Consider the following 23,837-nt stretch of genomic DNA (forward strand, 5'->3'; position numbering starts at 1 on the left):
GTCTGCTTCCTGTTTCTATGGATTTGACTCCTCTAGGGACCTCCTACAAGTGAAATCAGACAGTATCTGTCCTTTCGTGTCTGCATTATTTCACCTCAAGGTCTATCCATGTTACAGCAGGTGTCAGAATTTCCTTCCTTTTTAAGGTTGAATATACTCCCAGTGTGTATGGATACCACATTTTGCTTCCACATCATAGAGCAAGAGATGGGTAGAAGGGTCTCTCCAGGGCCTGAACAGTCTTAGTCACAAAGTTAACGGGGATGGAGGCACTCGTGCGCTTAATAGATGAAAGAGTGTGTGTGTGTGTGTGTGTGTGATGCACGGTGACTTCTAACGCAGCGCTGCCCTGTAGGCCTTCCTGCGGTGATCTGAATGTTCTATATCGGTGCTGTTTTATATACAGTAGTGTGTATCTGCTAATCCCATACTCTTAATTTATCCCTCCCGCACCCTTCCACTTTGATGACCATACGTTTGTTTTCTATGTCTGTGAGTCTGTTTGTTTTGTAAATAATTTCATTTGTATTATTTTTAGATTCTACATATAAGTGATAGCATATAATATTTGTCTTTCTCTGACTTACTTCACTTAGTATAATCTTCTCTTGGTCCCTCCACGTTGCTGCAAATGGCAAGATTTCATTCTTTTTTTATGGCTGAGTAATAGTCCATTGTGTATATACACATCTTAATCCATTTGTTTGTTGGTGGACACTTAGGTTTCTTCCATATCTTGGCTATTGAAAATGGTGCTACTATGAACACTGGGGTGCATGTATCTTTTTGAATTCGAGTTTTTATCTTTTCTGGATATGGGCTGGCTTGCTGGACCGTATGGTACCTCTGTTTTTAGTTTTTTTAAGGATCCTGTGTACTGTTCTCCATGGAGGTGCACCAGTTTACATTCCCACCAACAGTGTAGGAGGGTGTGGGAACTTTCTTATATGATCCTTATTGGTGTTGGGTTAAAATTTTTGCTGATACTCTTCCCCAACAAATGGGCTTTTGAATTTGAGGACTCTCTACTGGGTGATAGATATTTAGCAGAGCAAGGAGCACAGGCATCAGAAAGATCTGGGTCTGAATCAAGCACTTGACTGAGGTCACCTGTCCTCAGAGAGTATCCTCATCCAGACAGTGGGGACAGACCAACAGACGGCCAGCCAGCCAGCCAGCGGCGCCTTCTCTGAGGGCAGGAAGCTGGGAATGAGGTGAGGCTGATGAAAGGCCTCAGCTCTGGGCTTCCCAGGGCAATCCGCCAGTAAGAGCTGGTTCTCGGAGGTAAAGAGTTTTCAGTGTAACGTCAACCGACCTTCCATGATTTTCCTCAACTGTGAAAACGGAGACAAGGATGGCCTCGGCCTCAGAGTCGCTACAGGATTGTGTTAACTTGTGAAAAGCGCTTCCATTGGCACCTGTGCTCACAGAAAGGCCAGTGTTAGTGTTACAGGCAGTGCCGTGTGGCTGGCGGCATCCAAGCAGCTGGAGTCCAGGGTCAGGTGGCATTCACATGCCCGATGCAGGTTCTCGGAGGACGGGATCTAATGCTGCCGGGGTTCTGTGTTGATCTGTGGTTTTAGCGCCCAGCCTCCAACGGCTTTTCCCCTCCTGGCTGCTGGAGCCAGCTTCGCCACACCGTCTGCTCCTGGCCTGGGCCCCGCTCTGACCCCGACGTTTCCTGAGGCCACCCAGCCATCCAGGCCCGTCACTCCGACGGGTTACAGTGGGTACCAGCCCTACTCCGGCCAGGACCTCGGTTACAGCAGCCAGCCCCAGGAGCCTGCACCGGCACCCTCCACAGCTCCCTCCTACCAGGTATCAGCCCGGACTTTCTCTGCCTGGCACTGGTCCTCCCTTGAAAATTGGACAAGCTTGCGTGGAGGCAGATAGTCTGGGACCCGTGCTGGTGGAGGTGACGGGGGTCAGACTTGTCCGTGTCACTGCTGACAGTGCCGCCGTCCTGACTCTGGGCTCCAGGCCCACAGATCCGGCTGCTGGGTTTCCACTGGGAATCGCCAAGGCGTCCCACACTGGTCCAACCCCCCTGAGGCAGCTTGTTGCTGATTGGGTCAGCAAATGGTACCACAGGCTGCTGGTCAGCCAAGCACGCAGCCATTTGGCTCTGCCCCCTCCCTCCCCTTTGCTTCCCCAGGGCCTCCAGAACTTCTCCAGACCCAGCTCCGACCCTGCGCCCAGGGCCTTCTCCTGGCCTCTGTGCTTCCATCCTCACTTCCATGTAGTCCACCCAACGGCTCAACCCCGCTGTGAACCAAAATCCAGCCATGCTCCCTGCTGCCCCGGACCCTTCCCACACCCCTGGCCCCACCTGCCCTCCCAGCTCCTTTCCTGATGGTTGCTGCTGTGCTCAGCAGTCCCCTGCTCCTACCACCTTCTGGGGCTCCTGCAAGCCCCCCATCTGATTCCCACCGGGGCTTCTGAACCCTGCCGACATCTGCCAGGAGCCCTGTCCCCGAGTCTCCGCACGCCTGTCTCCTTGTCACTCCTCCTCCTCCGAGCCGTCACCAGCGGCCCTTGTCCTGTTGGACGTTCCTCGAGCACTTTTGCTCCCAGATGCTGCGGTCACTTCCATGAGAGCTGGCCACGTCCACCTCCATGGTCACTGCATCCCCAGGTCCTGAAACAGGGCTGGTGCAGAGCAGGAGCTTGGGAATCAGGTGGATGTGGGCCACACGGGGACTGGGGGTAGCGAGCGAGGGTGCCTCACCCTATCCTGAGCGCCCTTCTCTCTGCTCTGTGTCCCCCACGGAAACGCTCTCTCAGGACAGCTACAGCTATGGACCATCAACAGATGCCAGTGGCTATGAGAACAAACAGTACCCGCCACGTGCTGCTGGCCAGCCTCCACTCCCTGCCACCGCCACGCTCTGCCCTCCAGGTGGGTCTCTGCAGGGGTGGGGCGGGAGCAGGGGGCTTCGCTTACACGGGAGGAACCACAGTCAAGTCACGTTTCAGACACTCCATATTCACAGGAGTTGCAGAAATAGTGTGGGTCTCGGGGCTGTCCCGTCAGATCGCCGGCCTGAAGTCTCCACTAGTCAGCGGGCCTGTGTGTGAGAGAGAGAAGGGGAGACTGAGGCAGGCTGGAAGTTTTTTCTAAGGAAACCTTCCCAGGATGGAAGGAAGCAGGTTCTGCTGAGGACTTGGATTTTAGAGATGGAAGAGCCCAGGGCTCCAGCCTCCAGCTGTGGCTCAGACACCCAGGCTTTGCGGCCACGCGTACCAGGCCGGGCAGGCTCCCAGCAGCTGGCGGTCCTGGTCCCAGGGAGTGTGGCTCTGGCTCTCTGCTGCCTGGGCCCGGGGCCACAGGGCCGGCTCTGCAGAGGCTGTGCTTGCTCTCCAGGAACCCAAGGAGCCTGTGGTGGTGGTGGTGGGTACGGCCAAGTGCAGCCCCTGCCGCAGGCACCCTCCGCTGAGGCCGGGCAGCCAGCCAGCACCGCAGCCTTCGGCTACACCTGCCCCCCGGCGAGCAGCAGCGCTCAGCCTGAGGCTGCCTCTGTCTCCACCCTGCCTTCCTACAGCCTGTCCTCGCCCTCATTCAGCCCGGCCTCCGCCCTGTACACTGGTGAGACAGCAGGCTGCCCCCGCGCGCATGCAGGCCCAGGCTGTGCCTCTATTTGCTGCCGAAATAAACGAGGCCCTTGAAACCAACCCATCTCTCCCTCTCATTTTTCTCTCTGTTTCTTAGGACCAAGCTACCTGAGCTACAACGTGTCCTCGTTCTCAGCAGCCAGTCCTTACTACCCTCCACCGTTCCCCTCCCAGATGCAGCCCCTGCCTGCCCTGGGGCCCCCCCAGCCGCCGCCGCCGCCACCACCACCACCACCGCCGCCGCCACCCCCCGAGCAGCACCCCCTACTCCCAAAGCCTGTGGACTTGTCCCCATGGGGTGGCTCAGGAAGCAGTCCCAGTGCTGGTTCTGCCGACAGCTTCGCCGAAAATCTATCAGTTCCCACTAGGCTGCTGAAACCCAGGGGTGGTCCCAAGCAGCCCCCACTTCACTACTGTGACATCTGCAAGATCAGCTGTGCTGGTCCCCAGGTCAGCCCCCCACCCCTTGCTGGGCAGGCCCTGAATCTCCCTGCCCCCACAGCTAGGAGAGCCCTCCCTTGTCCCCTGTGGCCGGCCAGAGGTCAGGGTCGTTGCCAGCCCAAAAGAGGCCTGTTAGTAAACTTGCGATGCCAGGTGCACATCAGGATTACCTTAAGGGTGTTTGGTGTTCTTGTGGAAGACATAGGAGCAGGCACAGAGCTGACTGTTGGCCGCAGAAGCAAGGCCTTGTACCCTGAGGTGCTTGGCAGCCCTGGGGCGTGGTCTGTGCCCCTCCCCGAGGCTAGTCACAACGCAGGGCGGTGTAGGCAGGGCTGCAGGCGGGTAAGAGCATCTTGTGCATGTGCGTGTGCTGCTGTCAGCAAAGGACCTTCCCAGCTCACTCCCTGCGAAGACCACAAAACACCACATGTGGATTTTGTCTTGTCTTTAATACTCTGAGAGAAAGCTGGTGCCATGGAGGCACGAGCAGACTCCACATCGCAGCTACAGAGATAGCTGTGTGGGAGCCCCAACCCCTCACCCAGCCCTGACCTCTCCAGCTGGGGGACGAGGGCCAGGCAGCCCGCGCTCAGGGCTGGGCCGCGGCGTCCAGCACCAGCCCAGACCCCCGGCCGCTGGCCCTTCTCAGAGTGCCCGCCAGAGCCCCTCCAGGTGCTTGCTTCCGCTACATGACACTCACTCTTGGCAAGAGGTTGGTTTTCCCTGTTCCCCTCTTTCTTTCTTTCTCGTGTGATTTTTATCCTGCGTCGTGGGGATTCTTGGTTCCTCTCACAGGTCAAATACAAGGTCTGCTCCTGTGATTCTGGACTCCTTGTGGCATCGTGTTGAGTGTGTGACACTCCCTGCGGACGTGGGGTGGGACGGAGCATAGGTGCGTGGCCATCACCCGGGCAGGTGTCTCGGTCTCTCTGAGCCTCCGTCTCCCCTTGGGACCGAGTTTGCCTGCATAGCATCAGCTCCTGTCCTTCCCAGCACCGCAGGGTCCCCGTGCCGCCCTTTCCACTCGCCTCTCCTGCCCCCAACCCAACGCTGCCTCAGACACGGTTAACGTGGAAGCAGCCACATATGGCCTCCCTCAGCATCTGGGAGGACCTGGTCGGTGTGGCCTCCCTATGGCCGGGGAGCACTTCTGCCTCCTCTCTGAAGGCCAGTCTCTGAGTCGAGGACGGCATGGCTGGCTGAGTGGTCTCAGTGCCAGCAAGTGGAGGGCCATGAGGGTGGCCTCCAGCTTTAGGGACCACGGGGCACCAGGTGGGCCTCTTTCTAACACTGCTCCGGGTTTTCTCTCATTCCACATCTGATCTGGGTTTATGGTGGCGAGTCTGGCAGCAGGATGACATAAATGGCGAACATTTGCTCTTTCTGTGAGTTCAGACTCTGCGAAGTGTTTCTGCAGGTAGTCTCATCCTTCTAACCCGTCCTTACCACCTCCGCGTGGGGGTGAAGGCTGTGCCCCGAGAGGGTCAGTAAGCTGCAGAGCTCAGACCTGTTGTGGTGATGGGGACAGAGGTCAGACCCAGCTGTCGTCGCCCCGTGCTTAACTAGTACCGCATGTGCACAAGGCGGCGAGGAGCTTACTGTTGGCGTCTTGGCATATATCCTTCCAGACTCGTCTGTGTCCACAGGCTTTACCATGATGTGTGTGAGTGTGTGTGTGTGTGTGTGTTCTATGGCTTAGATAAAAACAGATTCCTATGTTCCGAGAGCACCCCTCCCACTCCTGCCCCTGCATCTTTCCCGCCCCAGAACCAGCTAACGTCACCAGGTCCTTGTATGTTTTCCAGAGTTGTCTCTGTGCTGTGGGACGTTGACTCTTGGCGTGCTAGAGGGTGCTGGGGAGCAGCCCACTTTGCCCCGCTGTAAGAGTTCCAAGAGAACGAATCTGGGACGCCATGCGAGGGCTCAGTCATTTGCCAGAGGCGCCAGGCCTCTAGGGCGCAGCAGGCGGGAAGCCGGGCCCGGGCGGCGGCCCCTCGCGGGCTTCTTCGTGGTGCTCTAGCAGGGACATGGGCGCCGCATCCTTCCATAGCACGCGTCCTTGCTTGCTTTCTGAGGTCAGATTCTGAAAAGCCGGAATATTCTTTTAAGCAGCCCCCCAAACTAAATATGTGATCCTCTGAAGATGCTTACTTAAGAAACACATTGAGTTTTAGAACCAAAAGAAAAAAAAAGACAAAGAAACCTATGTCTTTAGCCTGAGTTTTTGAGTCTTCTGTTGACTGGGCTCTAAGCGGCGGCACACAGAACTCTTGGAGGCCTGCGAATGGAGGGGTGGGGACGTCAGGCCCCCGAGAATTGTGGGGATGGCACGGTGCCCAGTAGGCACACACACCCCTCAGGCTGCCCTCGCTCTCTGCCGGCAGACCTACCGTGAGCACCTGGAAGGGCAGAAGCACAAAAAGAAAGAGGCGGCTCAGAAGATGGGCGTCCAGCCCAACGGCAGCCCGCGAGGGGTGCAGGCGCAGCTGCACTGCGACCTGTGTGCTGTGTCCTGCACCGGAGCGGAGGCCTATGCCGCCCACATGCGGGGGGCCAAGCACCAGAAGGTAGGAGCCCTGCGCGGGGCATCCGATGACCTTGGGGGACAGCCACCCACGAGAGGGAGCTTTCCCTGCGGGCCTGTATGTGCTCCTTCCTCAGAAGCCAAACCCCTTCTTACAGTTATAAAAGTCATACCTGGTCCTGAACAGAAGCAGACAGCAGGGCAGCTCGTGCCCAGACCCCAGAGAGACCTGTTCTTGGCCTCGCGTGTGTCTGTATGTTTATATGAACCAGAGTCTGCCTGTTGATAAGATGAAATGGTGTATTCCATTTGGGGGGGTCTTTATTTTTTTTAAAAATAAATTAGTAAGTTATAATATTTTAATATCCAAGTTTTAATTAATATTAAATTATTTAATTTCAGTGTTTTTATATTTATTACTATTTTAATACCTATATTCTCCTGTGGGCTTAAAAATGCCTGTAGTATGTTGTGTTATGGGGAAATGAATGGGCCCTCCCACCTGAGAGGAGGGAGGGCCCTCCCTGTGTGCTCTTCCTGTGGTCCAGTGGTGCCTTTTGGAAAGCAGCGAACCTCCCCCAGATGCTGTTGTGAACCTGCAAGGTGATGCTTACCTTAAGGGTGTGTGTTGAAGACAGGAGGAATGGGGTGCCTGCTTCCTGCTGAGCCGAGCAGTTAAGAGCGAGAGGATTAGGAAGGCCCTTGTTCCGTGGCCACTGCACTCTGCCCCGTCCACAGAACCTCATCCAGCTGCCCCAGCCCACCCTGTCCCCCTTCAGCCCCCGCTGCAGGCTGGGCCTCCCTGAGCACCCACCTGGGGACCTGCCTTCTCCCCCAACTCATCAAGGCCTCCTTCGCTGGCCCGGCGAGGACAGGCTCTTGAATGTCGGAGCGAACCCACACACCCCACCAAGAAGGAGCAGTGAGGCGTGGAGAAGGGGACACACTGGCCTGGCGGTAGCAGGGGTGCAGGTGGGAGAGGTGGCACCCAGGCCAGGTGGGCTACAGGTGTCAGGGCTCCCAGGCCAGCACTTGTTCTGGGGTCAGGACGCAGGTTTGAGCCGTGAGTGTCAGAGACTTTGAGCCTGAGAACGTGTCTGAGATGGTCTTTGGTGCCATCGGTGCAGACTCTGAGGGCAGGGGAACAGTCCTTTCCAGCCAGGAGCTTTTGCAGTGAAGTGCCTTTGGCGGGGGCGGGGAGGGGGCATGCCGAGAGGGTAGTGACCGTATCCTAGGTGAATCTGTGGACATGGGCGTGTGTATGCGTTCCCATAGAACGTGGATGTGTCCATGGGCATGTACACGCATGTGTATAGAATGTGGACACCAGCTGCGGATGTGTACACGGGCACATCTTAGCAGGCCGCCCCTGTCCACACATTCATCTGCACGTGCGTCAGCTCTCCCTGGGGCTGCTACTAGGCTGGTACTTGGGTGCTTGAAAAAGCCCTGCTTTTCAGCCCCAGTCGGTGGAGTTCGGAGGAAGGGGTTCCCCGTAAGCCAGCAGAAGTGTCCAAGCTCTACAGGTCCGTCACCCGCACTAATGGCCTAGAAGCAGGAGACAGCTCAGGAGGGCCCTCCCGGGATCGACACCCCAGAGAGCAAAGGGACTTAAGTGGGAGCTGGGGACGGGAGAGGGTCCAGGGGGCTGGGATGGGACCGCTGCCCGCGCTTCCACAGGCTGCCAGCTCCCCTGCACCCAGCCAGGTGCACTTCCCGCCCTGGGGGAAGGCTGGTCGGGCCTGAAGGGGCCCTGACGAGGGCCTGGTCTGTTCCAGGTCTTCAAGCTGCACACCAAATTGGGGAAGCCCATTCCCACCACAGCACCGGCTCCAGGGAGCGCCAGCTCGGCCCCAGCCACCTGCGCCACCGAGAGCCCTCCCGCGGCCCCTGCTGGCCCTGGAGTGTGCGCCCCAAGCCAGCCAACGCCCGCCAAGAGAACTGTGGCCTCGAAGGCCTCCCACGAAGGTATGTGTCTCTGCTTCACAGTCCGTCCCCTCCTCCCCCTCCACTCAGCCAGTTTGAGCTTCAGAGACGGGATTGTCCAGTGACTGTGTGTATGGTCGTCAGTTCTGGGAGGCACGACCCGTGAATGCGGGCGGGGACGGTGGGCGGAACACTGTTCTCTCCCAGATCCCCGTGTGGCAGGGTGCACCCCGCTGCCCTGTCCACGCCGGGAAGTCTTGGCAGAACCAGTGGAACAGCAGCTTCCATTTCTTCTCCTGAAGCTTGGGACGGAGCCGGGGTGCTAGCCATGCTCCAGAAGCCCTGCCCCAGGCATGGAGAACCCCACATGCTGGAAGCAGCCCCCTCACACCCCGTGCTCTGATGAGTCACGTGGGCACCGGGGAATTAAGGCAGGCTCCTCGCAGCCCCTTCCCTAGCCCTGCCTTCTCCGGTGTGAGTCACACGCCTCTGCTGTGACCACAGGGGCGTCATGGCTGCCGAGGGACGTGTGCTGAGTGGGTTATGCGGCTTATAAGTCAGGCGCCCGCTTCACCCATGGCTTCACGTGTGGTGCCCGACTTACCCTTTGCGGCTTCTTAGATTTGTCATTAGTCCCTTGATAGATGGAGACCCGGGGAGAGGTGAGGTGAAGCAGCTGGCCCCGAGGCCCCGGTGAGCAGCGGAAGTGGGATTGGAATGCGAGTCTGTGGGCCAGTCTCTGCTCTCCGCCACTTTGCAGGGGAGAGGGGGAGACTTATTTTATTCTGAGCCTCGGCAGTACTGCGTTTTGAACAGAACATGATGTTTAAGATCAAATCATAAAGCAGTTTTGGTGACAAAGAAATGTCTCCCTGCCAAGGCTCAGTGAACTTGCCTAATGGGGCTAGGTTGAACATGACCCTGGCCCACCTGGGGTTCCACGGTCGGTTAATAAGGGCTGCAGACTGTGCACTGTTAGGGGGTCCTCAGCAAAGGGCCTGCTACCCCAGCCTTCCTGTGGCCACATCCACCTTGGCCCCGAGGGCCGTGAGGGCCTCGCTCTCCCTGTCGTGACCCAGGCTGGTGGGAAAGGGTCTCACAGGGCCATGGAGCCCGCTGGCTGATGTCACGAGGGGGTGAGGGGGCAGCGGGAGACCTGGTGGTGTTGCGCCCTACCCTCATGCTGGTGGACCGGGAGCCAGCTGTGGTTTCTGGCTGGGGCGAGTTATCAGTAACACTGTCCTCCCTTCCAGGGCCTCCTGCGCTGCAGGCAGCAGACCGCAGACCCCTGGAGGGGAAGCTGGCACACCCCAGATCAGAGCGGCCCGGAGAACCGCCTGCCTGCGGGGGCCCTGCAGAAGCTTCTGGAAGCTGCAGTGGTGCACAGCCGGTGGGCCCAGGCTACGTGGAGGAGGTAACTCTGCTGGAGACAATGTGTGTCACTCCACCAGCTCTCCCAGCTCCACCCCGGCTCTGGTGGACAAGGGCCTGGTGGGGGTCAGGCCTTGAAGCCCTGTCCCAGTTGTTCCCCTGAGATTTGTACCCTGCCCCGGGCAGACCTCAGTGAGCCAAAACACCGCAGGGGTCTCACTGTAAGGCCTGGCGCTGGGCTTCAGGTCTTAGAAGAAAGGTTCAAGGCAGGCAGAGGCATCTCCGGCCATGGGGCGGCCCCTTGTCCTGCGGGAAGGAGGGATCCATGCCCTGGGTACCCCACAGACACGCCATCCTCAGGCACAGGAGCCAGCGTGTGCCCCACACAGCGCCTCCCGGATGCCTGTTGCCTTGTGGAGCTCAGGGTCGCAGCCCGTCCCGCGCCTCCAGGGACGTGCGTGTGGGCATTTCTTCTGCCCCCACATTTGTGCTCTTGTTCAACTGACTCAGCACCTTCTGTTTTTGTCCCCTGCAAAGTCACCACATCAGGCAGTCTTCCTGCTGCCGGAGACCCCGCCATCTGATAGTCAAGGGGATAAAGTGCAGAGAAGCCGCAGGAAACCGAGATCAGGACGGGAAGAGGGAGCTCGGCAGGGCAGGGCAGCAGGGCCGGGCCGGGCAGTGGTGGCCGCGGGGTACCTGGGCCTGGGAGGGCCCGCTGGTGAAGTGCAGCTCCTCTGAGTGCCTAAAGCAGACAGGAAGCCAGCACGAGGCCTGCAAGGCCCTCAGGGGAAGGAGGCCCCCCGGTGGGCCCAGACCCGCCAGGTGGGGGGCTCGGGCAGCACTCAGCCGAGCCCTGTGTCCCAGGTGTGCAACGAGGAAGGCAGAGTGATCCGGTTCCACTGCAAACTGTGTGAGTGCAGCTTCAATGACGCCAACGCCAGGGACATGCACGTGAGGGGGCGGCGGCACCGGCTGCAGTACAAGGTGGGCTTGGGGTGTCTGCGCTTTCCTTGGCTCACGTCTCAAGACACACCTTTTGCCTCTGGGAGTCTGAGCCCCTGGGCCTTTCAGCACCACGGGCTCACAGAGGGGCCCTCATGAGGCCTCTCCCCCGCGGGTTTGCTGGAGGACACGTGTCCACAGGTGTGCGTTTACACTCACGTGCCTGTTGGGCCTCAAGCACTCGTGTGCACAGCACACACCGCACTCTCCTTGGGATAAACAAGGCCTCTGGGCACTTCCTGCTCTCAGCGGCCTTGTTGAGATGTTATTCACACGCCACACAATTCACCATCTAAAGTGGCTTCTACTACATTCATCAGAGTGTGCATTCTATCACCCCAAAAACAAACGCCATCCTCTTTAGTAGTCACTCCCTTCCCCTCCCCCAGCCGCTGACAACCAGGAACCCCGTCCCTGTGTCTGTGGACTGGCCTGTTCTGGACGCCCCACATCCACGGATCACACACTGTGTGTCCCTCTGTGTCTGCTTCTCTCACTGAGCACCGTGCTCTCAGGGTCCGTCCACGTGACAGCGGGTGTCAGGGCTGCTCTCCTGGTCACGGCTGAGCGATGCTCCCATGTGTGGAGGGACATGTGGTGTGTATCTGTTTCACCCACCAAAGGACACTTGTGTTGTTTCCACCAGTAGATAATCCTTAGACAACACTATACTCTCTGAGTGATGAAATTAAGTGCTAAAAGAAAGAAGCCCAATGAGTGAATTAGCGATGCTGTTTAGAATATGCCTTGCCAGATTCCATTCTGTTGTATTTCCCTGAATTCCTCTGTTGGGGACGAGCATTTCCAGTGAATCCTCGGTGAACACCCGCGATCACTGATGGCGGTCGCTTTGCGCTATCCCCGCGTCTTCTTCCTCTGCTCCTCTGTCAGACACGTGGACAGCTGGGTGTACTGTGGGTGGACGTCACACCTGTGGCTCTGCGAGTCAGTTGTCATTTTGTTCCCCGAGGTGGCCCCCTTTCCCGCCATGGCCTTTGGGGACAAAGAGTGTTGAGACTCTGGGGACTGGAGCTCTCCACTGTCTAAACCCTGCAAGAGGGTGTTGGTGGTGGGGGCTCCCCAGGCCCCAAGGCTCACCCAGCATTCTCGTCTGAATGAAGGTCCCTGATCTTTCCAGAAAAAAGTGGACCCTGATCTCCCCATTGCCGACAAGCCCAGCGCCAGGGTCCGGAAGCTCCTGGAGGAGAGGCTGAGGAAGCAGCGGCAGCTGACCAAGCGGCGGCTGGGGGAGCTGCGGCGCTGGCACAGCGAGATGAGGTGCGGCCTCCCCAGCCCACGGGCCTCGCTCAGCCGGGGCCGCGCGGGAGGCTGCGCGTCTCCCACGTGACAGGCCCAGGGGTCCTGCGGCTGCCACGGCTCCTCGTCCCTCTCGTCCCGGCAGGCGCTACGACTTGTGCAAGAGGCGGCTGGAAGAGGAGCCACAGGTCCAGGATGCGCACTCCGCTCGCTCGCCACCCCCTCAGCACCTGCTTCTCCTCAGGAGCAGGCCGGGCACGCCCGCAGCCAAGCCTCTGGTGGGTGGTGGTCTTGTCTTGGTGCCTGAAGGCCTCCTGTCACAGAGCCACTGACCCTCACTAGAAGGATCTGAATCCTCCAGGAATGAGGAGCAGGTCTTTGTACCAAGACCCCAAGGGATGCTCACGGGTGGGAGATGGAGGGGCCTGAGGGCCACATACAGGAGCCCCAGCCCCAGCTCCACCTCCAGCCACAGCAGCCCCTTACGCTTCCTGCGGCCCCGGTGGTCACATCCCTTGGGACCTTTGAGTGTCTGTCCAGGTGGGCCGGGAAGGATGGGATGGGAACCGCGGGTTGCACCCTGCTGAGGGGCGGGGCCCGCCAGCTGCCTTGGGAGCCTCTGGCTGAGAAATGTGAGAATGTCACCTGCGGAGCCAACTGGCCACCCACTCAGCCTGACCTCCCGGCACCCATGGGGGGCCTGCGGGTCCCTGCTGGTTCACCTCCCCCGTGGGCCCTGTCACTCCCCTGCCCGGCTCACCAGCTGCTGCCTGCCCAGCAGCCCCAGAGCCAGCCTGGCTCTGGGGGGCCCCCACACCTCTGCAGGCTGACGCCTGTCCTGTCCCCACCCTCCGGGCCCCCAGGACCTCTCAGCCCACCCTGACCTCTCCCCACAGCCCACAAGGCGGCCAGAATCCAGTGACGACCGGCACGTCATGTGCAAGCACGCCGCCATCTACCCCTCAGAGGGGGAGCTCCTGGCAGCGCAGAAGGCCGTCTCCCACTCGGAGCGCGCCCTCAAGCTGGTGTCCGACACGCTGGCCCAGGAGGACTCCGCGGGCCCAGAGCTGCAGGGTGGGGAGCACAGGTAATGGACGTCGCCCTCCTGTCCAGAGCCCCCGGTGACTTATGGGCAGCCAGGGCTGCTCACCCCCAGGCAGGGCTTGGGTCCAGACAAGAAGTGGCTGCCAGGAGGGCAGAGGCGGGTGGCTTCGTGCCTTCTGGGTCCCTGGGCAGAAAACTCCCCGAGGGAGGCTCGGAACTGCAGCCCCAAGGCTCAGAGGGAGTCCAGTCGCAGCTGGTGAGAGCTGTTGTCCTGACACCAGAAGTTACTTTTCCTGTCGAAGGCGCATCTAGAAATGTAGTTGACAGAGGATCAGCCACCTCTGTCTCCTCACCTGCAACACGGAGAGAAGCGGTCCTGACCGGCCTCCGCCTCCCAGAGCCGCCGAGCCTCCGCGTGGATCTTTACGGCTGCCGCGACTGCCGGGAGCCGGGCAGGTCCCAGTGCCGGGCGTGAGTCGTCACACGGTTTAAAGAATCAGAGAGGGAGTTAGTTAGCTTTTCCGAGTCCCTTCTGTCTAGGTGGCCTATTTTTCTTTTTTAAGGGTTTGATTTTTTTGGTGGTAAAATGCTCATAACATGAAATTTGCCATCGCAACCAATTTTCGATGTGTTTAATACTACAGCACTAAGTCCATTCACAGGGTTGTGCAACCGTCACCGCTGTCCACTTCCAGAACTTTTTCATCACTGGAAGCAGAAATGCGTCCCGTGAAGCTCCCCGGCCCCGGCCCGGCCCCCCGCACCCACCCTTCCGCTCCCTCGCTCCGTGGCTCGGCCTGCTCCGGGCGGTTCACGTCGGTGGACTCGCAGCACCTGGCCTTTGTGTCTGGCCCATTCCAGTCGGTACCTTCTTTTTGCCACAGTGTTTGCTCCCCGACAAGAGCACGAGAGCTACTCAGGGTCACCAGCTGAACGCAGGAGCCTCCCTGGCTCCGCACAGCTTCTTCTGGAGGAAGAGACACCCCTCACTCAGCCTTGGTGGTTTCCCTCCCGTTTCCTCCCCGTGCTCGTGCTCGTGTTTTGTTTTGACAGTTGTTTGACCTTATTTTGAAAGAAGTATGGACGCGAAGCAGACATAATATGCAGAGGACCCAAGCCCCTTTCCCCCCGAGGCTTCCCAGCACCGACATCACGCAGCCTCTCACGTGTCAGCGCCGGGCGTCCACGTGGGCACCTCGGGGACCCCAAGCCCTGCCTGGGCCTCCCCCGCTGTGCGGACGCGTGTGCCCGCGCAGTGAGGGCGGGAGCCTGCTGCCGGCAGAGGGGCCTGTGCTTTCCCCAGCCCCATGCTTCCCCCCAAACCCAGCTTGAAAGCAGAACTGACTGCACTTTTTTAAAGCCTTCACATGACATTGATGGCAGGTTACATGCTTCGCCCGAGACATTGTTCAAAAACACAGAGGTGTGGTTTGGGGTTTTCACTATTCTTTTGGTCTTGTTCACTACGGAAATGTGTTTTTTAATAGGAACACGATAAACCGCCCAGTGGCTGCTCCGTTGTTTACCAAGCTGTTGCAAAGCTTGTGTTAGTGTTTGAGGATTTTTTTTTACTTTTATTGTGGAAATTCTCTAACACACCCACAAGGTGACAAGCCCCAAGTGACCATCCCTAAACCCGAATGACTCACCTGCTCTCTGTACCCTCCCCTCCACCCACAGCCCTAAAGAAAACCTGTGGGACCCACTATCAGGCATCAGCCCACAGCTGGAATGGTCTCTAAACGACAGCTCCTTTCCATTTAACAAAAGCGCAATGCCACTGTCACACTTGAAAATAATCAACAATAGTTCTTCAGCTCCGTCAGACACCTAGTCAGTGCTGAGACTTGCAGCTGCCCCACGGACACTGTAATGCGGGTTTTCTGTTTGGAGTTTTCATTTTGTTCTGCAGTTTGTGTGAGTCAGGATACAAAGATCGACAGCCTGTAGGTCTGCTTGCCTGCAGGCGCCCTGCCCCCGGCCCTCTCTGCTTCCTCTTCCCTTGAAGATTCTGGTCCTTGTCCTGTGGGCATCCTAGGCCTGGGCTTGGCCGGCTGCCTCCCAGTCTCCCCTGCCCTGTGGGTGTGACCAGGTCCCCTCATCACAGGCTCCAGTCAGAGGAGAAACACACAAACACATTACAAAATAAGGTCATCTCCTGTCCTGAGAAGAGTCACAGAGAAAATAAGATGGTGATGAGGGAGTGGCAGGAGCCGATGGCACTTCTAGAGTCAAGGAAGGGACATTGTGCTGCGACAGCCGTGGACACCCGCCATGCAAGAGCACCCAGGAGGCCGTCTGTGGGGCTGGAGCCTCAGGAGGGAGTGAAAGGAGAGGATGGTGGCAAGATGGCTGGGGGCCTCGGGCCCAGGGGAGAAGCTAAGGTGTCCCCAACCTGCAGAGGGACAGCACCGGGAGGGTGGCTGCCGGACAGACGTGGCGATGAGATTCACCTGCAGAAAGTGGCCAGGACGGTGCGGTGCAGGTGGGGGCATGGCAGTGAGGCGGGCGTGGCTGGGCCGCCCGGCCTTGTGGTGGGAGGGCAGGGGGGCCCGGGCCTCCTCAGAGGAGTCGGGGTGGGGGCAGAGCAGCCCCGGAGACGGCTCAGAAGGAGCACAAGCCAAGGGCTGACGAGGTGGCCCCGCTGGCTGAGGCCCGGGGCGACAGGCAGGTGGCTGTGGGTGGCCTTTTCCAGAGGGCAGTTTATTAGGTGACAGCCACGGCTCTGCTGAGCAGCACGGTTTCCCAGCCGCAGTTCCCAGCGTTTCTCCCAGATCTGTCCCCTCGTGTCCCCTGTGATCAAGTGCCCTCTGAGAAGGGCCATGCTCCCGGTTGACAGATGAGGAGGTGCAGGCACACAGCGGTCTGGCAAGGGGCTCGTGCCCTTGTCCCCACCTCTGCTCCCTCTGCTTATGTGTTTGCGGGTTTGCCTTCGCAGCTGCCCTGGCCCCTCCGCTCGGATCCTGAAAGGCGTGATGCGGGTCGGCCTCCTGGCGAAGGGCCTCCTCCTGCGGGGGGACAGGACTGTGCAGCTGATCCTGCTCTGCTCCCAGAAGCCCACCCGCACCCTGCTGCGCAGAGTCGCTGAGCAACTGCCCCGCCAGCTCCCGGTGAGAGGCCAGCTGGGTATCGCATCCTTGCTACGCGAGTTTCCACGTTAGGCACAAACCAGTTTGTTTCTAGAAATAAGAGACAGCGGTGGAACCTGAGGGTTCCTTTACAAAGAGGGTTCAGGAAAGAGCTCAGAAACAGTCTAAATGTGTGGCCACGGAGGACAGTGACTTCTGTCACATCTGGGGCCAGGGTCACTTTGGTTTCTTTCTGCAAACTATCACTTCCCAGTTTTGTTGAGTTGCTGATCTTGTTGTCGAGCTGTGGGTGTTCTTTACATATGAAGGCACCTTGATGCTGAGTCTGTCATCTATACTCATTTCTACGTGTGCACTTCTGGAGGGTGGGGCTGTGTTTCAGTCCCTAGGAGGTTCCAGATGCCAGGCACAGGACCTGGCACCCGACCACGTCCTGCCTCTCAATGGGAGTAATGCGGCCTCCTGTTGTATTTGCACCTTGTAGATGGTGACAGAGGACAAATACGAGGTCTCCTCCGACCCTGAAGCCAACATCATCATCTCTTCCTGTGAGGAGCCCCGGATGCAGGTCACCGTGTCCATCACCTCACCCCTGATGCGAGAGGACCCCTCTGCAGACCGAGGTGCGGCAGGGTCCTGCTGTCCAAGCCCCCCTCCCCACATACACGGCAGTCTAGGGCAGCGTCTGCCTCTGTTCTGTGGAGGGGTTGCCACTGCCAATTTCCAGCACCTCTGTCAGCCCCGGATCTCCTGGTCAGATAAGGGCTGGGCCTTGGGGCATGGGAGGGAGTGGGCAAGGGAGCTGTGACAGTGCCAGGTGGCTCACAGCCCGCTGCGGGGTGCACAGCGCCCTTCCTCCTGTGCCTCCAGGCCATGCAGGCACCTGCTCCCCACCCAAGGGAGACCAGCTCTGCCTGTCCTCCAGCCGAGGCAGGGTCCCAGGGGCCTGAGGCAGATGAGCATCTGAGAGAGTGGGAGAGGGTGTGGGGCAAGGCCAGAGGGCACTGACAGGGAGGGTGCAGGCCAGGTGGCCAGGGACGCAGTGGGCGTCTCATCCGGCCATGGAACCTCCTGGAACAGGACTGTTCCCAAACTCCAGTCATCCTTGGACCCCCTTAGTGACAGTTGTCTTGTCACAGCCTAGGGGCACGAGCCACTGACGCTCTCCTTTAAATCAATTCCTTTTTGACAGTTAAATTTTTAAAGAGGAGAGCCTTTGAGCCGTAAGTGGAAAGCCATTACTAGTCACCATAAGGAGAGAGCTATCTGAAAATAAACAGCGGGAGACACAGTGCCGCCCTTCAACTCCGGCGGAAGGCCCGGCGAGGCCCTGCTCCCGCTCAGACAAGTGGGTGTTGGGAGTGTCAGGAAGGGTCCAGGGTCCAAGGCCACCCAAGGAGGCAGATCAGAGAGGGCGAGAGAACCAGGAACCCCTCCGCGTGAGGCCTGGGTTCCCAGGAGTTACTCCTCACTCGATGTCCACAGCCCCACTGGCTGCTGCTGGGAGGGGAGCTTTTGGCTTCTTCTGCCGTTTGCTCTCAGCCAGAAGGAGCAGACTGAGGCCTGGGCCGGGAAGTGGGGAGCATAGTTTATGGGCGAAAGAGAAATCTGTTCCTGCCTGTGACCTGAAAAGCTGGGGCTCCTAGGATGAGGGGAGCAGAATATTCCTGAAGCAAGGAGAACCGGGTCAGAATCTCCCTCAGACACGGGGCCCTGCTCAAGCCTGACCCACTGTCTCCCTTTCAATCGTGCATGAGGAAGTTTCTGGAAATCTGGCTTCATGCATAGTGTTCCATCTGAACTGCAGTTTGCTAGCCCAGGGAGTCAGTGCTGATGGCGCCGGGGGACGAGCATGGAGCTCCTTCCTCGGAGGAGCCCGGAACGTCCGGAACGTCGGGGGAGATGGGATTCCCGTGGTCTCTGCAGCGCCCCGAAGGAAGGGCCATCAGGGAGGGACCATTGTCTTCTGGATAAATGCAACGAGGCCTCCAAACTGAGTCTGGGAGGCGGGAGCACGGGAAGGGGTGCCAGGCCCACAAGCCTTTCTCTTCTAGAAGGAATGGAGGGCCCTCCCCCCGACCCGGGGGACGTCCTGAGCCCAGAGAGATGCCTCCAGTCGCTGGCTGCCCTCCGCCACGCCAAGTGGTTCCAGGTCAGGGGGCGGGGGCTGGAGGGGGCCCAGTACAAATGGGGGTTAGACGTGTGGGGCAGCTCCCTGGCTAGTGGCTCGGCTCACGTGTCCTTGTCCAGAGGTAGCCTAGTGGAGGTTTCTTCCCGGCATCTGACTGGGTTGGGAACTTGAAAGGAATGACCACCGCTCTAGGGGTGGGGGCACCACCCCGTGGCCGGCACGAGGGCTCAGACCTGGGCCAGGTGGCTTGGCCTGGGCCATGTGGGAGTGGACTCCGCTCCCAGCCACCTCCCTCGAGGCCAGCCCATGCCTCCTGGAGTCCCTCACTACCTCCAGGATGGGCCCCCCGGCGGGCTCTCTGCCCAGCTTCAGCCCTTCCTCCCTCCGCCCCTCTCCCGTGGGACAAGCACGTGGTTCCTGGGAGCTGACTGTGTGCTTCTCCCCAAAGGCCAGAGCCAGCGGCCTGCAGCCCTGTGTGATCGTCATCAGGGTCTTTCGGGACCTCTGCCAGCGCGTGCCCACCTGGGGGGCCCTGCCGGACTGGGTAAGGCAGCACCGGGCAGCCGCCCTGCAGCCCCGAGCCTCGTTTCCTGGTTGGGCACTCAGGTCTCCAAGAAGGGGCCGGGGTCAGCCTGAGCGCTGGGAGAGGTGGAGCGAGCTGGGGCATCTCGGAGTCCCTTGGCCGCAGGGCGAGGCCTGCTACAGGGCACACACTCATTTGACTGCATTATCTTAAAGCCACAACCTCAAGGCGGAGCCAGGGAGCATGCAGACACAAGGGCGCCCCAGGGAAGGTGGGGTGTTTGCCCAGACCTGCAGGCGCCTGCAGAGGGCGAGGACGGCCGCTGGGTGCTGTCCTGGTGCAGCCCCACCTCCTCCGGGCTTTTGACTCCCGGCAGTCAGCAGGCCCTGGAGCCCTTCTTGGGGGAGAGAAGAGAAGATGCAAGGCCCCTGTGTCCCCCAAATCCCCAGGCCTTCAGGCTGTGAGACCCCAGCTCCTGCCCTCTCTGGGGTTCCTCCACCCTGTGTTTGGAATTTCATCTCATCTGTGCGCCCCTCAGCGAGTCTTGTGCCTGAGTGTCCCTCTCCTGTCACAGACCCAGCAGTTCCCCAGCCACGGTGGACGATGTTATCCTTGGGAAGGGGGCCAAGCGCCCTGACCTCGGAGGGATGTGTGCATTTTACATTTGGCCCTCTGCTGCCAGCTCATTGGCTCCCACCCCCAAAGGCGGGTTCTTGGACCCTTCCCGCCCTGACCCTTGCCACCCTTGGCTTTACTCATGGGGGCCATCTCCAAAACCAAGGGCTCCGGTGCCTGCCAAAGCTCGGCTTCCTGCCCAGGGCCCAGGGAGGCCTCCACTCTCGGGACCGCCCCCTGTGGACAGCGCAGTGGTCAGCCCTGTGCTGAGTGACAGCGGGCTTCTCTCTGACGCTGGGGGGCCCTGTTCCCCACAGCCCATTTCTCTGTAAGGGTAGACAAACCCCCCACGACAGCTCACACGTCCAGCTGTGTCCTCAGAACCCGCAGGTAGGTGGCTTCTTGGAGGAGGAGACAGGCCTGAGTGAGTCCCTGAGTCCCTGTGACCCTCCTGACCCTCGCTAGCTGAACATTCGGTCACAGAGAACAAGTTTCTTTTAACCTTGGTGATGCTAGATTGCAGTGTTACCATAGATGGGATTTTGCTGATGGGGAAACTGAGGTGAGAGAGTGAAGAAACCTGCTCGGGGCCACACCAGGAGGTGGCAAGGCCCAGTGACCACCCTCCCTGTAGGGGCCTGGGGTGGGTGGGCGAGGCTGGAAGAGCTGAGAGGGGCCTCCCTTCCGGTCCCCTGGAGAGCCCGAACCAGCTGCAGGGCTGCCTCTCCTCCAAGGCATGCACAGTTCTCCTTTTCTGTCCCCACCGGCCCAGGCCATGGAGCTGCTGGTGGAGAAGGCTCTGAGCAGCGCGATGGGGCCTCTGAGCCCTGGGGACGCCGTGAGACGGGTCTTGGAGTGCGTGGCCTCGGGGACGCTCCTGACAGGTCAGTCTGCAATGGCCAGGGAGCCCAGAACCCTGGAGCACGTGGCAGAGACCAAGGGCCACCATGGGGGTAGAGGCACCTCATCGGGACACTCTAGAACCTGGTCCAGCCCAGGCAGGACAGTAGATACAAACACGCACACATGTGTCACTTGGAAGGGAGCCATGCGGAGGCATGGGTGGGCCAGGAAGGAGAGGTGGGTGCAGGCTGGAGGGGAGGGGTCCCCCGATGGCACGGCCACCCTTTCTGCGGAGCCGGGGACAGCCCAGGGGACATTTCTGAAGGAAACAACCGGGAGCTCCCTGATGGGCTGTGTACAAAGATGTTCACCATGGCGTCGTTCACAGTAGCAGGGGTTGGGGGAGAGCGTGCGTGCTGCCCGCAGGATATGCTAGATGCGAAATGCTTTCCAGTCATGGTAGCAGCAGCATGGGATGGTAGTGTATGAAGTGACGAAGAGGATAATACACCGGCCCGCCATGTGAGCCTCTTAGTGTAACTCACGCTCGCACATGCGTGCGCACACGCGCGCGCGCACACACACAGGCCGAGAGGAGCTCTGCTGAATGCGTGTGGGGACACAGGGAGGACCGGCCCAGTGCGGCCCGCGGGCACGTGGGGTCCTGGTGCAGACCCCGCAGCGCCGCAGAGCCGCGGTTGCAGCCTTCACGAGGGTGCCCTCTGCTTCTTTGCTGCCCCCACATCCCCTGGCAAAGATGGGCCTGGGCTCCAGGATCCCTGCGAGAGAGACCAGATGGACGCCCTGGGGTCCATGACCCTCCAGGAGCGGGAGGACATCACGGCCAGTGCCCAGGTAGGAGGCCGGCCCACGAGGCTCCCCAACTCAGGCCAGCTCAACCCGGCTGTAGGCTGCCCGGGTCCCAGCCCCCGTCTGCTTCTGCTCTGCGTCCCTGGGAAGTGGCTCCCCTTTCCCCCTTCCCTGCAGAGACAGGTGGCCTGTGGGTGAGAGGCCTGCTACCGGGGGCAGGGCCAGCCTGGCCCAGAACCAAAACTGCCCTTGTGCTGAGGTCCAGGCTTGGGGCCTCACGGGCTGGGACTCTCGTGGGTCCCCTAGCCCCGCCCCATGGTCTGGAAACACCCAGTCAAGGCCTCCAGGCCTCAACAGCCTACAGCACCCAGCAGAGCCCCCATCTGTGGTTTCCCTTTCATTTGCAAGTTTATTTATAAGAAAGCCTCCTAGCAGTAAAAAAAAAACTACATTGAGCCTGACATTTACGAATTGCCTTTAATGGAAAGAGTCAGATTGCTCCTGATCAGAGCCGAACTGGGAGAGACAGGGGCTGGGGTCCCTGTAGCAAGGCGAGGAAGGACTGATTTTCCAAGGGGCTTCCAGGCAAAGTCCTCGCCCTCAGCTGGCCCGAGTGACTCCCAGCACAGTTCCTCATGCCCAAGGGTGACTTAAGCTTGGACTCCCAGCTTGCCCCCAAGTCCGCAGAGGGTGCGGGCAGGAGGGTCCTGACCGGCTGTCTGCCCCCAGCACGCCCTGCGCATGTTGGCGTTCCGGCAGATCCACAAGATCCTGGGCATGGACCCTCTGCCGCCCCCCAAAAGCCGGCTGGGGGCGCGCTTCCGGAAGAGGCCGCGGGAGGCGGGCGAGGCCGAGGAGGGTGCCGGTCAGAGGAAGCGGGCCGGTGGGGTGGAGAGGGGCCCCTGTGAGCAGCCTCGCCTCCCCAGCGGAACCTGACGGGCCGCTAAGTGGCTGCTATGCCCCTGACATGGGACACTTGTGTTTTCCTTTCAGTAATGTTCCGTAGATTTCTTTTAAAACGCTTGTGCTTAAATCACTCGCGGAATCTCTTCATCTGGAGATTTGAGCTGCAGGGCAGCACCCCGCACCCCAAGGCCTGCCTTGGCCCTGGCTAGAAGGTGCAGCACAACTTTTAACCCTGGTACTCCCTGCTAGCTTTAAACGCCCTGCGGCCTGCTGAGGGTGTGGGGTTTCTCCATTGCTTCGTGTGGACACCCTAGCCGTGTGTGTGGACTTGAAGTCATTTTGGCAGGCCCATCGGGGGCCCCACATCAGGAAACTGGGCCTCAGAAGGCAAGTCAGGAGGATCTGGAGTAGTGCCCAAGCCTGAGGGCTCCAAACACACCGCCCCAGCCTGGAGGTGGCCCCCTGGCCAGAGGTCTGCAGGGCCTAATCTGGGCTCGTCCCTCGGCCCCTGTGGGGAGGGCCACAGAGCCAGAGGGTGGTGAGGATATGAGCTGGCTGCTCCCTCGAGCCCTGGGAACATCTGTGACCCCACGGTACTGCACCCCGTGCACCCCGTCTTCTGTACTAGGAGGAGCCGCTCTGTGTGTCTTCCTCAGGGCTGGTTTGCCTTTATCTTTCTCCCACTCTCCCTGTGTAGGTGCAGCCCAGTGGGTCTAGGGCCCAGCTCTTAGGGGGCAGGGTCTGGGAGGCACGCCTGGTGTGGGACACCAGGTGAGGACACCCCTGCCTGGCCCCCACCCTGATCTGTCCAAACCTCCCTCTTTGTGACGATTTCTCTCGGAGCGGCTGCCCAGTGGTGCTGAAGGAGAAAAGTCCATCTTTGGGCCACCAGGATCTCTGGTTGCCTGACGGCTTCAAGTTCATTCCTGTGTTTAAGGGACAGCCTGTGTGTGGCTTCACGTCTAATGTCTTCGTGGAGCTGCCTGGACGTTTGGAGGGGAATAAACGAAATGCGCTTCTCTCTTGGTGTGGACCTCACAGTCCTTCCTCGGGGTGTGGTGACCTTTTGGGGCTCCGGGCAGGGCCCGACTCACCAGCGCTTCTCCCCAAGGCCCTGAGGCTGTGAGTGCGGACGGGGAGGAAGCCCCGGCAGCTGGCACTGCCCAGGGCTGTGCTCCCAGGTGTGGGCCTGTCAGGCCGCCCCACACTGACGTCCCCTTGGGATGCAGAGAGGCCAGGCTCCACAGACCCCTCACTCCCAGGGACCCAGCCCAAGAAGCACTCAGCTCTCACACCCCATAGCGACTCAAGGAACCCTCCCTGGCCTGGGCCAGGGGATGAACAGCCACTGGAGGGGGTCGGGATCTCAGAAGGCTTCCTGGAAGAGGGGACAGCCAAGCTGAATTGAGGGGTGTGGCTCTCTGATTGCAGGCTCCCTACCAGGAGTTTCCCTGCAGTTTCCCCAAATCGTCATTGCAAACATCTGGGGATGGAGGGGGGGTCCAGATAGGGGGTCCAGCTGGTCACAGCTGAGCTTCTGATAGCTTCAAGCCCTGGGGCAGAGAGGGGAGGGGGCAGGCGAGGTTGCAGTGGCCACTCTAGGGGGAGTGGCACATGCCCATGGGCACAGACCAGGGCAGGGAGATGGCCAGGAACCGCTTCTCAGAGCTGGGCCCTTGGAGCATCGGCACCCCCCATGCAGGCGAAGCTTAGGCTGATTCCAGCAGGCACAGTATCTGC

General features: G+C 59.8%; 1 protein-coding gene across 1 annotated transcript; it reads left to right on the forward strand.

Annotated features, from left to right (window-relative positions):
- Positions 1-3,731: 3,731 nt before the first annotated feature.
- Positions 3,732-23,118, forward strand: ZFR2 (zinc finger RNA binding protein 2). The gene is made up of 15 exons (XM_074351103.1): positions 3,732-4,062; positions 6,438-6,620; positions 8,356-8,545; positions 9,757-9,917; positions 10,742-10,861; positions 12,018-12,157; positions 12,282-12,414; positions 13,033-13,223; positions 16,119-16,290; positions 16,754-16,892; positions 18,324-18,421; positions 18,849-18,944; positions 20,311-20,422; positions 21,139-21,236; positions 21,921-23,118. Exons 1-15 carry the CDS (start codon positions 3,787-3,789, stop codon positions 22,125-22,127), a joined length of 2,316 nt encoding a protein of 771 aa, XP_074207204.1. The 5' UTR covers positions 3,732-3,786; the 3' UTR covers positions 22,128-23,118.
- Positions 23,119-23,837: the final 719 nt, after the last annotated feature.

Source organism: Camelus bactrianus, chromosome 22 (assembly GCF_048773025.1).
Source record: "Camelus bactrianus isolate YW-2024 breed Bactrian camel chromosome 22, ASM4877302v1, whole genome shotgun sequence".
Lineage (NCBI taxonomy): Eukaryota > Metazoa > Chordata > Mammalia > Artiodactyla > Camelidae > Camelus > Camelus bactrianus.